This window comes from Uranotaenia lowii, chromosome 3 (genome assembly GCF_029784155.1).
Source record: "Uranotaenia lowii strain MFRU-FL chromosome 3, ASM2978415v1, whole genome shotgun sequence".
In the NCBI taxonomy this organism is placed as follows: domain Eukaryota; kingdom Metazoa; phylum Arthropoda; class Insecta; order Diptera; family Culicidae; genus Uranotaenia; species Uranotaenia lowii.
Genome location: NC_073693.1, coordinates 218,454,258 through 218,469,937, shown reverse-complemented (window position 1 = coordinate 218,469,937; position 15,680 = coordinate 218,454,258). Strand labels below are relative to the sequence as shown.

The 15,680-nt window shown below is 33.0% G+C and overlaps 1 protein-coding gene across 1 annotated transcript; it reads left to right on the top strand.

Annotated features, from left to right (window-relative positions):
• The first annotated feature begins 4,608 nt into the window (after positions 1-4,608).
• LOC129756663 (glycine-rich protein-like) lies at positions 4,609-13,889 on the top strand. Its single transcript, XM_055753590.1, has 3 exons — positions 4,609-4,719; positions 13,112-13,310; positions 13,376-13,889. The coding sequence occupies exons 1-3, from the start codon at positions 4,708-4,710 to the stop codon at positions 13,462-13,464; spliced, it is 300 nt and encodes a 99-aa protein (XP_055609565.1). The 5' UTR covers positions 4,609-4,707; the 3' UTR covers positions 13,465-13,889.
• Positions 13,890-15,680: the final 1,791 nt, after the last annotated feature.

Sequence of the window (15,680 nt, the reverse complement as noted above, 5' to 3'; positions counted from 1 at the left end):
CCCCTCCCCCCCCCCCCAAGCGGCAAAAACCTTTACAAAATACTCGCAAAAGCTTGAATTTCTATAAAAAGTTGTAACTTTTCTTAGTAGATGTGCATTGAAATTTTCAAAATTTTCCACTCCGTGGGGGTGTTTATTCAACAAAAAAGTCGGTCCACCAAACTCAAGCAGATTTAACTTGCAATTCACTGGACTGAATTAAACCAAATAACTTTTGTTACTTAGAGTGTAGATTTTGAATTTGCTGTCAATGGAATGTAGGGACAACTTTTTTTTTTTATTGTCACTAATTTCCCTCATCCCTCGCCTAAATTAACACGAGCAAATCGTTATAAATTTTGTATTTGCTTTGAATTCAGAGCTTCTAAATTCTCAGTATCGTTTTGAATTTTATTGAAATGAAAAATTTGAAAAAGTCATATAAGGGGGTGAATATGGTTAAAAGACTGAAATACTTGAAATATTTCTTCTGCTGTCGTCATACATTTATTGCCTTCAATATGCAGTTTATTTTTTATTTGCTCAGATTTGGCAGATAACAATAAAAAAAATCATTAAACTATTCACGTACGAAATCATGCGACTTTCAATTTTCATTAATTTTAGAAATTTCTACCATGTTTCGAGTGTTAAATTGCCTTTAAAGTAAGAAATTAAAATTTTAGTCAAATACTCCATCCCCAGCACAATTTTTCAGTAGGCGCTTAAGAAACGTATGATTTCAATTCTAAATTTCTAATCTTTTTTTGTCCTTCACCAATATTTCACTAAACAAATTCAACAAGTGTTGATGCCGCATTAAATTTATTTTTGATAAAGTATGAGCAGCGAAAAGTTCTCCATTAGATTTTTTTTTGTATTTCAAAATATTTTCTAAATCGAAGGAAAATTATCAATTCAGAATCAGGACAATTCATTCTAATAATACTTTACTTGAAGTATAAACAGCTTATACGTATCTGAAATTGATATATTTAAAACTCTGTTTTTTGTTTGTTCACAACTGATTTATTGAGAGTTTTTAAACTTTGTAAAGTCATATCAGATGTCTAATGCTAACCTCATTTTAAAATCTAAAGCTGTGCTATTTTAATTTGCGTTTACAAGGAATTTATAAATTTGGAAAATAAGAATTCAGATTCTGAATCACAGCAAAGATTCTCTTTCACGAGTTTTTTTCACCCTCAATTTTCCATCATTTTGATATGAATTATAAACTTAAAATTTATAACCTAACGATTTTATTTAATTCAGTTTAAAATGTATCACATCTAACATGCATATTATGGATGGCCATGAAAAAAAAATGCAAGTACTGCCGAACAGAAATCGAATGTAAAATATTCATAAAAGTTTAAATTTTTTTAAAATCTTCTCAAAATTTCTAAATTTCATTAGCTTGAATTTAGAAATCTTGAAACACAAAAGGTTCCAGCAACAATAAACCGGAAGAAGAGATTATGTGTTACAACTTTTGTTTTCCCTATGGGTTTTTTGAGCCAAAAAGGAACAAAAAAGTATTTATAAATGCTGTTTCAATATGAAGAAATTGGTGTTCGCGATAAAGATTCAAATCCATGTCCAGAACCCAAAATCTACATTCACAACTAAAACACAAGGAAACAAAATTCACATTTTCCGAGGTAGAATTCCGCAAAGAATTTGAAAACTGATTTCGATTTATTTAGAAGCATTAAATGCAAATTTGGATTTTTGTTTTATCAGCTCTTGTTTCCGGTATAAAATTTGAAAATCCAAGGTAAAAATTCATTGAAAAAATTTGTGCACTTTGCGGCAAAATGATCAATGAATAATCAATTTCTTGATTCAATCAGTCTTCATTGTGAGTAATTTACCATGACATCTGGGAGAAAAAATTATAGAAGTAAGTATTTTCCCTCATTTGTAAAACACGGGAATTTTGAAAACATTTTGAACCAAAATCAACCTTGGATACTTTTATGATAATGCACAAGTGAAAATGCTTTTCAGCGTTCAACAAAGTTGTGAAAAAGATCAAAATTTCCAGTATCAAATAATTAACTAAATAAACCTTCTTTTTGTGATGTTAGCAAAAGTGAGCAAAAGCAAAAGAAAAATGTTAAATATATTTTTGTATATTTTATCTAAACCAAATCTGAATTGTTTTTTTCCGCGAATTGGCCACTTTGTGGAATTCTTCCCTATAATAGGATAATCTTCTTGTTTAATTTTTGGCATTTCGGCGAGTTGTGAAAATTCAAGGTAGAATATTTAGAAAGAACATGAAAGTATTATAGGTGGAAAAATCAAAGCTAGAGCGCTTTGGGTAGAAGAAATTGAATAGTTGGTGAAAATGTGAGCAGGGCTTTTGTTGTGTGAACAGCTTTTGAACTACTTGCGTGATTCTTTGCCGCGCGCCGTTTCAATGTTGATAGGAAGCGATGAAGAAACCCATCGCATTCCTACCCACATTGAAACACGGACGGGTCGAACACATGTGAGATTGTGTCCGACCGGGCACATAGGATAATGGAATAGGATAATGAAAAGATTGAACATTTTTTGTTGTTCATGTAGGTTTGTTACTTTACTTTATTATCATTGATCGATTTCACTCTAAACTGTAAAGTTTTAAAATTACTAAAGAGAGTAAAAAATCTGGCAAAAAAAACTAGTTTGAGACGCAAAAATCTTCCAATATCAGTTTGTCTCTGTTTTAATTTTTCCCTTGTGAATTATCCCCTTATCATTCCACTATTTTTTGGCAACAAGGCAATCAATCTATCATGCTACACAGTCGGAAGATCTTTCAGTGATTTTTAACTAACACTACTGGATTTCAAGATCTATACCAATTGTGTCGCCGATACTGCTTTCAGCTCATCTACACAATAATATTGAAATTTTAAGTTTAAATTTAGCTTAAAGTTTGATATTCTGAATCTGAAAGCTTAGCTATTTCAATTGCAAATGATTGAGACAGTTTCCTAAAGAATAGTATTAACTTTCAGAATTAACCCTTCATTTCATATTTTTTTATTATAATTCAAAATCATTTAAAAAAATTGGAATTATGAGTAGGTACCTACATGAATAATAAAAAAAAAATTAATCACTTTTTATAATTATTTGTTGCATTTGTGACTATTTCATTCGTTTGAGTACAATTAAAATTGAAAATTTTGTATGATAACTTTAAATTCAAAAGCAAATCAAACAAAATTTGGTTCCAGTAGCCTCATACTTCAGAACTGATTTTGATAATCGTACTTTCTACATAATTTATATTTACATAAGTGATGATTTTATAAATCAAGAAATTAAAAAAAAAACAAACCACAATTTTCAATGAGAATTGTGCTTCCAAATTTGAAAATAATAATACTAAATTTCCAAATCACGATCCAGTGAAATATTACAATGAAGAATTTAATTCCCGTTAGTTATGTTTATTAATAAGTTTATCGGCCTTATCGATGAAATTAAAGACTATCGAAGAATTATAAAATATCAGTCACGTGTGTATTATTTTCTTTGGAAAAATTACATTCATAAAGAGAAATTCTTTAAAGAAATTTGAAAGTGACAATTTTAAAATACCAGATATACCAACAAATTCAAAAAAATTATCAATTATCAATTTTTCTGCAGTGGATATTATAGATTCGCTGGTTGTTTTATAAAGGATGGGTTCATCTCCTTTCGCTCACTCAAATGATCGTTTTTCCACCAGATATTAACGCTCCTTTATATTGACTGATTTTTGTAAATTTGGAAAATCACCCCCCCCCCCCTCCCCAAGAGCCAGCTCTAGGACCGCCCCTGCTTTTTGGCATATAGCACAAAACCTTATCTGCAATAATTACTCCCGCAACTTATGAGTCAGACATATTTAAGTCTTTTTCGTAAGAATTTCTAGTTAAGACCATTAGGTTTTTCATTGTCATGTCTTGTCATGTCTTGTCATGACTTAAAACATGGTTTGCCATCATCATTTTTTTAGAAAAAAAAGTTTAAGAATCACTGACTGGTCAATCGATCCGTAACCAAACAGTCTGACTCAGCTCCTAGCAAGAGGTTAATTTCTTCTTCCTTTGAACTTTTCCACTGACAACATAAAAATTCTACTCGGTGCCACCGATTAACAGCAAGCGATATGCATGGCGAGGGCTGGTCAATTTGACAAGGGGCGTATACGACTGCATCATATTACTGCAACCGGCTCCATCAAATGCACTTCGACGACGACCACGACGACGGACGTCGCCTTTGGATACGGCGACGACGCCTCAGTGCATCCATCCAAAGGGTGTGCGCAGAATTTTGGCGCGCATTTTAGCCCCCTTGGGTCCCTTCACTATCGCGTTGAGCCACATAAATCATTGCACGATTCGAGCAGTTTTTCGCCCATTGCATTGGCTTCCTCACAGGTGGTAGTGGATTAAACCGTCAAAGCCAAGAGTCTGGTTGCGAACGAGAACTTGGCCTCCGCTGGCTGGCTGATCCGTGAGGTGGCCGTGCACTTTGTGGATGCAGTTTTCGTGAAGCCCATGCTGCTTGTTGAATTGCCGGCTTTGGGTGGCAGAAGGTATAAAAGTAATGGCATTTTCTAACGGCGATATCAATTCAATCGTTGCAATCCCACAGTGCACAAGTGCATTTCCCAGCAGAATCTGTTTTCCCAATACTTCAGAGCTTGACAGCAGAAAGCCAACATCAAACAAAATGAAATCCTTCGTAAGTGTTTTTGAAGTGTTTATAATAATCAGAATTGTTGTTAAAGGACTTGGAGCATTTTTTTTTGAAAGACTGATAGTGATGTGAAGAAAATGTGAGCCGAAGAGCAGATTCAAATAACAAGTCACAGCGGAGGGATTTTCTGTGCTTGAAAGGATACCGAAGCTAGAGAATGTGTGTGGTGTTAATGGAGAAAGCTGAAAAATTTATAAAACTAAATTTAACGTCTTGAAATTGTTAAAAAAAAGAAATTTTATACAGATTGAGTTGTGGAAGCTGTATGCACTTTAAATCAATTTGAGTTTTTGTATATTTGTATATTTGTATATTAATGCAATATTTGCAATCTCCTCGAGAAGGTAAAGTGTTCCCTCATTCCTTTTTTGTTTCGCTTTTACATACCTACAGTTATGTTTGAACGTTGTGAACCTACCAGTTAAAACATAACTCGCTTTTAAGAGCAACGTTTTTGAGCATGTCCATCCCACAAAAAGTCCTTGTTTTATTCATTGTGAAATTTTACTCTAAAATCATTCATCAATTCATTTCTTGATTTCAAAATTCAAATGAAAACTCAAGTTCCAAGTTATAATACAGATGGTGGGATATTTGAGTTATCAAATGAAAAAAAAAAGAAAGATTATTAACAATATTTCGTTTGAATCACGATTTATTTAAAAAACTCATATTTTCGGATAAATGTTACGAAAATTTTAAAATATGGCATCCATATGTTTTTTCCGACAGCTCCCGCCGGTGTTCCAGCAAAATTTCCAGCAAAATAAATTGCTGGAAACGATTAGCAAACTCAATTTCTGGAAAACCAGCAATCTGCAAAATGTGCTTTTCTGGAAACCTACAAATGTTCGGTTAAAATTGATTTGTTTTATTACTTTATTGTTTTTTTTCCTAAAATAAGAAAAATATCTAAATTTTTTTGTTCAATTTATTCATTTTATTTATTCCAAAGTATAGTTTTGACAAACGAATTTTTGTTACTTAAGTGTTTTTCAGCGGCTGTTTGAATTGAAATTTGCCATGACGCACAAGCAGCTGCGTTTGGTTATTCTCGGGCCATCATAACGAATTGATTATTCTGGAAAATGTGAAAATTTCGTCAGTTGTGTTGTAAACATGGGTGGCAAAACTCCTCAGATCGGCTTGTCCAGTGAAAGAGAGTGCAATTTTTTTCGTCTGCTCCCCCAATCGGTGCGGGGAGAGATAAATCGCACTGAAATTGGGAGTGAGACTGTCGGCACATAAGAGTGAGCGAGAGCATTCATATCCGCTGATGAAGAGAATTCCCTTCTCCGGAAAAATCTGTTGCGCAATGTGCTGAGGAGAATTCGAGAGCTAACTTAGTTTATTCTTGGTACGTTCACGAGAAAAGATGCTACTTTACGAATCCCAGCGGTGTCCTGATTTTCTAGAAGCCGTCCTGATCTTAATTTCAATTGATTTTGCAATAAAAACAGTTTAACCTCTTAAACCAATGGTAATCTTCGGTTCAGATGATATTAGAACGGTGTTTTTCGGTATAAACGAAAAGCCACCTAACTTCATATCTCTTCTGCTGCATAAATTAAGGCGTATACTGCACCGCTATTTCGCCTTAATTTATGCAATCTAAGAAGAGCTGCATTTCATTTCCACCAATCTACTGGGGTCCTGAAAAATCCTGGTTTTTGTTCTTCGCGGTGTCCTCATTTTTTGATGAAACCACCTGTCACCTCTTCTTCGAACGCTACCTTTTGCAAAAAAAAAATCAAAACAGCTAACAGCAGTAGGCATGGTAGCGGAGTAGAAATTGTTTATATTTTTTCTACGTTGTGTGGTGGGAGTCTAAATAATTTTTTCCTTCTTTACTCTGAGGTGTATGACTGAAACACAGGGCGCTCTTTGTTTAGAATTCTCTTCCTCCCACTCGGATGCAAATGCTCTCACACTTGCCGTCCGAGTCACTTACAGCTCGTGTAAACTCGGGTAACGAGTGGAGCACGATCAGCGAAAGAGGATTACACTCGGAAGCCGAACTGAAAACAGTGTTGGTTGCTCCCGGCTCTTTGTTGTTTGAGAAAAGCCGACCAACCCTGGTTGTAAATTTAAAGCAAAAAGATCTACTAACAGATAAGTTCGCCTCAACGTGTAGATTATTCCATAAGAAAACACCGAACTGACCGATACGTGCCGATACTACATTTTCAAAATCGTACCAAAAAAACAAATCCTCAATTTGACAGATCGATTTTCCAGCAATTCGGATTGTTTGCTGAAAAACTAGCAAAACAAATAATGTTAGCTGGTTTCCAGCAAAAATTTAGATTGCTGAACATTTCCAGCAAAATTTTTGGCTGGAAATCAAGGCAAAAATTTACTGTGTACAGAGCAAATTTTTTGTTGCTGAAAATCAGCTAAATCAGGGATGAGCAACCCGCGGCCCGCGGGCCGCATCCCAGCAAACATTTTTGTGGGTATATTTCTCAACAACATTGTTATACGTTTCATATACATTATAGAATGATCGTATGAAACCCGAAAAAACAGCATTTACCTACCAAAGTGGAGGCAATATACATACAAATTTTTAACTTCTGGCTAAAACGATAAGAATATACGATTTCGACATCATATTCATACATACTGAAAGAATGCAAGAGAGCACAAGTTTTTTTCTCTCAACGCATGCGAACTGTTGCCAGCGCCAATATTTGCTGCCTCTGTCATTGGTCAATTCTTGCAATTACACCATCTGATTTTTAGCAATCTGGTTGCACTGCTGGTCGCAAAGAGAACAACAAAGCTGTTCTCTCTTTTGACCCACGCGGGAGAAAAAAAAAGGAACGAAATCGTCTTCAAAATCTGCAAACATGGCGGACTTTTTATCATATCCGATTTAAACCATTTAATACGACTTCGAGTAACGATTTTTACGACATTTTACTTGCGTTAGTTGGAATTACGATTCGCAGTAACGTGTTTAATGACTTGAGTTATCATTTTTAATGCGATTTCATGTTTGCTGGGATGTGGCCCGCGAGACCCTTTTGTGCGACCCGCGAAGCTTTTTTCAAAATTTCATGCCTTAACATTTTTCTACAATGGGAAAATTTACATGACTTTAATCAAATATGCACTAATCTGCATTTTCCCAACAATCATTCAGATTGTTAACCTTTTTTCTAGCATTTTAAGCATTTATTATGTTCTGTTCAAGGCATAAATATAAATTGTTTTTTGGCATAATGTAATGTTGGATTTTTTTTTTATTCGGGATACATTTTTTCTAATTAATAACTCCGACTACTTTGAAAAGCAAAATCCATTAGAGTGAGGAAGAGCAGCTAAAAATCGGAAGCTACACTTGATCAAAGGAATTTCGAAGCCCGCTAGTGAAGTCGTTATTTTCGTTTCAAGCAAAAATTAAGTTGTATGATAAAAAATTGGCTCTGCAGATTTTTTTTTTTTTTTTCAAATTATTCTATCCAATTCGGCTTGTTCTGTTATTATCAAATACTGGCAAAAAATTAAACCAAAACTTTGTGAAATAATTTTTATTTCTGTATATTGACGAAAATTACGAAAGATTATAAATAAGTTGAACGTTTTTTGACTTGTTATCAACTTGAATGAGCTGGCGTCAAAGTTATCCCAATGATATCTGAATAAGATCAAAAATAATAAAAATCTAAACTAGAATTAGGAATGTAGTTTTGAAGATAGTTGCTTAAAAAAATGTGAAATTGAGCATTTTTATGTGATCTCGGCAACCTTGCTCAAATTCAATTTAAAAAAGCGGTGTTCACCATTTGAGGAAAAAAAATCAAAGCTTTGAGGACCTAAGCCACAAGGACAATTGTGAAAAAATCCCAGAAAGTCATCGATTTTAACAAGAATGTTGTAAGAACGAATGTTCGCCAAGAATACTTTAAAAAATATTGAGAGAATTTTCAAAATGACTAAGAATCAGTAATGTACCTTTTCAATATCGGGTATTTGAAAAATCGTGTTGAAGTTCTGATGATAAACACGTGAATTGTAAAAAACGACGTGAAGCTCTGCTAATTATTATAAAAAAATTAAGTGCGGCCCGCTGACAAGATTTCAAATTTAAATTGGCCCCTTGGTTCAAAAGGTTGCTCACCCCTGAGCTAAATTTTGCTGGTTTTTTTGCTGGAAAGATCAGCAAACTCAATATCAGTAATCGGAAAAATGATTTTCTGGAAACCTACAAATGTCCTGTTCAATTTAAGGGTGTTTTCAGTCGTTTTAATTCAAGTATTGTAAATTTAATATTTTTATAAATGCTTTTGTTGGATATAATTAACTTTATTTATATTTGTATGAGGAATGTGAATGTATTAACTGCCTTCAATTTTTGGCCCACCAGTTACTGTTTAAAGTTGTTTTCCGGCAGGAAATAAAATTTAATAAATTAACTATTTCAAATGGGATTCTTGAAAAAATATAACTTACCTCGACGCTTAATTTAGGAAGTTTTGCGAAACAAAGTGGATAGGAAAAAAACACAAGTTCCAATTTTGACAGATCGATTGCTGGTTTTCAGCAATGCAGATCAAGTGCTGGAAAAATCAGAAAGACGAAGAATGTTTGCTGGTTTCCAGTAAAATTTGGATTTCTGAACGTTTCAAGATTTTTTTTTGCTGGAATTTGAGGCAAAAAATTACTGTGTAGTTTTTCCATCTATTTTTTGTCCATGATTTGTTTTTGCAAATATGAAGAAATGCTAATTATTTTCTGGAAAAAGTTATAATAAAATTCCGATTCCAAAGGAAGTTCCAAATGTCAGTTTTGTTTTTTTTTTAAATATCTAAATATGAAATATCCTTTCTATTATGTTCGTGGTTTATTCACAAAAATTGTAATGCAATAATCAAGGAACGTGTCAACCGATTTTTTTTTTATTTTTTGGTTTTCCAGTACGTCTTGGTAGGTTAGGTTTTCCATACAAAATTCCCATACAAAAATCATAATTAAATGAATCGTTTTCAGAGATTTGTTCAGCTGGAAGGTTTAAAATTCTCCAATTCGTAATTTTTCAAACAAAGCTTACAACCAAGGTTGCCGAAATCACAGAAAAATCTGTAATTTAACAGAATCTTGAGCAAATTTTCATCACAGAATCTGTGTCACAGAACACAGAATTTTGAAATTTTCACAGATTTCACAGAATTTTAGAATTTTGAATGGATTTCAAAAATTAATTTTTTTTTATCAGTATCAAATTAAGATTTCTTTCTTTGAATAAGAAAAATATGATAAGATTGGTAATGATAATTGATTTTGTTCAACTAAAATGTTAAAAAGACCCAAGTTATCTTGAATTTTCTATGAAATCCAAGGAAATAGCATCACAGAATACCATCACAGAATTTTTGGGTAAACAACAGTGGACTGAGTCGATTTGGAATCTTTTTTTTAATTTCTCAAACCCTGGGGTCTAAAAAGTGGTGTTTTGGTTAAAAGCTCAATCATGATTATGTTCATAGTTTTTGTCCAATTTTTTAAAATATTCTGAGGTAAATTTTCCGCTGAACAACACCGTAACTTCGTATCTAATTAATCAAAAAGTTATTAGCTGTTTTAAAGAGGTATGTGGCATTGTAAAACAATTAATTCAATTGACATCACTGCTGGATGCCTAGCGAAGTATGGCATTAAAAGTAGTCATGCGATACCTCGCTAGGCATCCAGCAGTGATGTCAAATGAATTTAATGTTTTTCAAAACCAAAAAGCATGCCTTCTATCCAACGCTTAATAACTTTTTTTTCCTAATGAGATACGAAGTTATGATCTTGGACGAAGTTGTTCAATGGAAATTTTTTTTTAGAAAATTTAAAAATTTTCACTAAAACCATTAGCAAGCTCGGTTCCACAAAAGAAACAAAAATGATGTTGATTTTTCAGTATAAAATATTTGATTTGTCCATACAAATGAGTTTCAAACCAAAACGAAGCTGTTTAGACCCCAGGGTTTAGGAAAGTAAAAAATGACCCCAATCGACTCAAACTATTACAACAGTCTATTCTTGACGAAATTTAGACTCAAACAAGATTAATATTAGGTTAATCGTCTACACTGTGCGATTCATATCAAGTTCAAATAAAATATTAAAGATAATACCTAAAAAATTCTCAAGCACAACGAAAGACAATTTGCGAGCAATTCATTACAGTTCATATCGTTTTATAGAAGACATACGTTCAATGAAGATGAATCAAAATATTTCGGTATCGATTTTTCAAAAGATGTATAGGTATGCGCCAAATTTCAACAAATGAAGTTATCAACTGGCGGAAATAGTACGTGAGAAACCTACATTTTGAAAGTACTCACTTTTGAGATGGATAATTTGTATTCTAGCCATTGAAGAAAACAAAATAATACTTTAACCGCGATTTCTCGAAACAGGTTGCCGCATTCACTCTTTACTAAAATCGAAATTGAATTTTCACTTTTCAAATTTATATAATTTTTCAACTTCTAGAGTTTAATAGCTTGAATAAATTCAAAATAAAATCTCAAACGATTCAAAAATACTATACTTAGCAATACCCGGTCAAATTTGGTCAAAACGTAAGAATTGCTAATTAAAAATCAAGAATAAAAACTTGAGTAAAAATTTTCATCAAAATTTATCAGAATATTTTCAATTGTATTTTAGGCTTTCAAAAACCCTTTCATGATTATTTATATGAAACTTGCTCAAAGAATTTTGTTTCGGAAGCATAAATAAAAAAAAAATTACAACACATTTTGTTTCTTTTATGTTTGATTTGAGAAAAGGAATGTGAATAAATCCGGACAAAATCCAGTGTTTTTCAATGAAATCCAAAATTCCAGAATTCCAAATCAAAAATTCCAAAATCTTATATTAACTATCCGGACAAACCCAGATAAAACCGGTAAATCTGGTAAACTCAATCTAGTGGTCTTTGTAAACTGTGAAAATAATTAACTATTCTAATGTTTTGTAATAAAATCATTAAAATATGTTAACTTGGTCATAAGAATCCATTTTATTATATTAAGAATCGTATAATTAAACTTTGGTTACAGATAATCTGTTGTTCCATCATTATACATAGGGGAGGATGGGGATACTTGAATCCCTTTTCTAATTTTCATAATATCTTTTTGGGAAAATTAAACATCTCGCCGTCTTTTGCATTTTCTGACAGTGAGTAATTTCAAGTTTATATGCTCCAAAAATTAGAACGATACATTTACTCGTAGATGAACTAGAAGCATTTTCGTGAGACTAAAAAAAAAAAGTGATATTTTGTAAGCTACAGGAGACTTGATCCTTAATTCAGGGTGCCCAGACCCTAGGCACAAGATTTAAATCAGAAGATAAGAGGTCCGTTGACTATTTTTTGCCATATTAGTTCTTATTCCACAGTTTGTAAGTATCCGACAAAGAGAATTCTAAAAGTTTGTCTACTTTCCCCAAGTCATTGCATACTTTAAGGCGCAATTTTCTAGTTTTTTTTGATAAAAACAGTACTTTTAGTTCTTTTTGACAAATAATTACTGGATAAACATAAGCTATTGAACAGATATGAGTAATTTCATGATAATCAATGATCACGATCCATTCAGAAGAAATATTTATCTTTTGGACTCTAGGGGTAACATACATTTTTGAAAACTCTTCCTAAAAAAATGGAGAGCTTACTATTGCTTTTAAAATTTAGCATTATGAAGTTCATGTTATACTCTTACGATTAATATATTAGAATACATATTTTTATTATAATTTTTCATGTGACAAACATATTGAAGTGATAAAAAAAGATCTTCAAATCACATTTTCAAATTAAATTTTTCAAACAAAGTACAGTAACTCGAATTTTGTTTTTTTTTTTAAATTTGTTGAGATAAAGGCATTGTTGTTTTGTTCTATTTGGTACATTTTTCTATAACATTTGGTTTTTGTAAGACATTCCTGTTTCGAGATATAGCGAAAGAATCAAGTATCCCCAGGGATCAAGTATCCTCATTCTCCCCTACACATTAAAACTATTCAAAATTAACAGATCAGCGTTAAATGTAGATACAACTGTTTCAATATTCATAAAAAGTTGCATTTAACCACATTTCTGTTGAAATTTTTATTTTTGAATTATACCCACAGAAGCATAATCTAATAGACAGAGATTAGGATGGAGTTAATTCTTTCTGAAAAATTATCTATAAATGCCTCATAATAAGCACTGACAATAAGATAAGATTTTAATTTTTCACTTTAAACAGGTGCAATTCTCGATTTTTTTATGTTCTTCTTACGTAAATGGTTTATATCGTTATCTTTTCTTCCTTCATAATTTTTGTCCACTGAGTTTTACAATAACAACTCTAATCAATTACAGATCGCTCTGTGTGTCCTCCTGTTCGTTGCTGCCGTCTACGGAGCTGAGGAAACCAAGACGACCGAGAAGCGAGGAATCTACGGGGGACTCGGCTACGGTTATGGCGGATATGGTCTGAGTCACGCCGGATACGGTCTGGGATACGGTGGATACGGTCATGGTCTGGGCTATGGAGGATACGGATACGGTGGATACCCAGGTAAGAACCATCACAACCCTCTCAGCAATGCGATTTGTTTGAAAACCTATTTATATCTTTTGAAGGCTACTTCGGACATGGTGGATACTACGGAGGATTTGCTGGACACGGCTACCCATACGGACTCGGAGGATACTACGGAGGTCTGCACTAAAGAGGTGGTGTGTTCCAGCGATGTTCGCGCATCTCCATGTGATATGGTCCCCAAACTAAGGCTGTTCCTTCCCAATAACAACTCCCAACCCCGAATCATCCGACTTCTCTCGAAAACAACATGATCTTAAGTTTGTGTACTTTTGAGCCTAACCAAGAGGCGAAGACTTACGAATGAATCGATTCCAAAAAGAAGCTCGAGCTTTCTTCAAGAGACCACCGTTAGAGATTCGACGTAATTTCCCGTACGTATACTCACTTGATAAGCAAATATGTGCTATTTCGTCGCGGAAACAAATAGTGTCTCAAAATTTGCTGTCTGTAAATAATCGACGACTTTTACTACTAACTTCTCGTGCTACATTTATTTCATACATTTTAGCCTATAGAACTTGTACAGTACAATAAAAGTTACAAATAATTGAATCATGAGCATTGTTTTCTGATGATGACAATTCATTGAATCAACACTTCTACAGGGTGTCAATAAAATTCCCGTACTTTTTGAAAATACTCACAACTTTCTTATATAGTATTAAATCGACACAACCAAACAACTGAAACCTACTTTCTTTGGAATTTTGACTACCAGGTTGAACCAAAAAAAAAGCAAAATTAGTTCAAAATACACACCTTCATACGTTCCATACACATTATGGAAGGGTCGTATTAAAAGTTGAAAAATCAGCATTTACCTACCAAAGTGGAGCTATATACCTACATACATAAATTTCATTTCTTTCTAAAGCTACAAAAACTGCACCAACTGGGCGTTATCCGACATCTTATTCGTACCTATCGGAAGATTACATTCATATAGAGAAAACAGTTTTGAGGCAAACAGAAAATTTCGGAATGAAAAGTCACAGTCATGCCTTTATGCAAATGAAACCTCGTGGAAGAATTGGAAGCTTCTTTTCTGTTGAGCTTTGGTTGTAGCTTTCGATTTGTATCCTGACTTGTATTAAAGTTCAATGCAACTTGCCTACTAAATATTAAGTGCCCCGTGCCATGTTTTTCAATTTTTCAAATTTCAAATTTAACTTCTAACAATTTGCAAAGAAATTCATTGTGTAATTATTTAATAAGATGAATAAATTAAAATAAATGATTTATCTTTAATTTGAAGGCATTTCTTCACTCCTCGCTATGGCTCACATGTTCCATTCCAGCTTTGCTCGGTCGATCTGGGTGGCGTAGTACAAGCCCCTTCTAAGCAGGTGTTCAGGAAAAAAAATCACTCCTCGGATACCAAACTTTACGTTGTTGCACAAAACACTATAACAATTCACGTCAATATAAACATCATCCTGTAACAGTTCAATTTTTTTCAATAAATTCACTACTTAAATCAAAATAGAATTGAAAATTTTGCGGACGGAGAAAAAAAAGCGTTGCAATTTAGTCAACGCCTACTTCTTCTTAGTTTTACTAGAGAATACTTTTATCTCCAAAACTGGTTGTTAAAACAGAAAAGAAAAACCACTGCGCATTTTTGAATATTTTTTTTTTTACATTAGTTTCCACAAACGTTTCCTGCAAGCTTCAAAAACACTGAACTCGCCAGTAGATATCTAGATACCGTAAACGGGTTAACATTGATCACCGGGGTAGCTTTGATCAACATGAAATTTTTCCACATAATCATCAATAACTCAATTCAAAGTTAAAATTTCTTCAACCTTTTTTCTACGTTTAAAAACGTACATGTTGAGTTTCAAATTAGGAAAAACATGGTTTGTTTTTGAAAATTTCAAATATAAGTAAAAATGTTATTTGAAAATCTTGAAATAGGGTAGGTGTACCCTCCTCCGTCGTATCCCTCTGATTCGTCGCAATTCATGAATGCATGTTTTAGAGCCGAAAAATCACTTTCAACTTTAGTTGGCTACTTCACATGATAAACCTAAGCTTGTGAATTTATTTTCTATCACAAATTTGTCACTTTTAAAACTATTTCTTAATTTATTTGATATTGAAATCGCGAAGTGAATTGAATTATTGACGCACTCCGCCATATTGAAAAACGAACTTAGTGATCCCCCCAACGTGTTTCTTTGTTTTACCGCTTCCTGTCAATGCATATAACGATCAACATCATAAAATTCGACAGAAAAGTGTTGAAATAAAATTAGAAAAATGATTTCAAACTAATCTGAACTATATAAATTTGTCAATATTCGATTGAAATCGAATCGCTTGGGCCCCATAATTCGT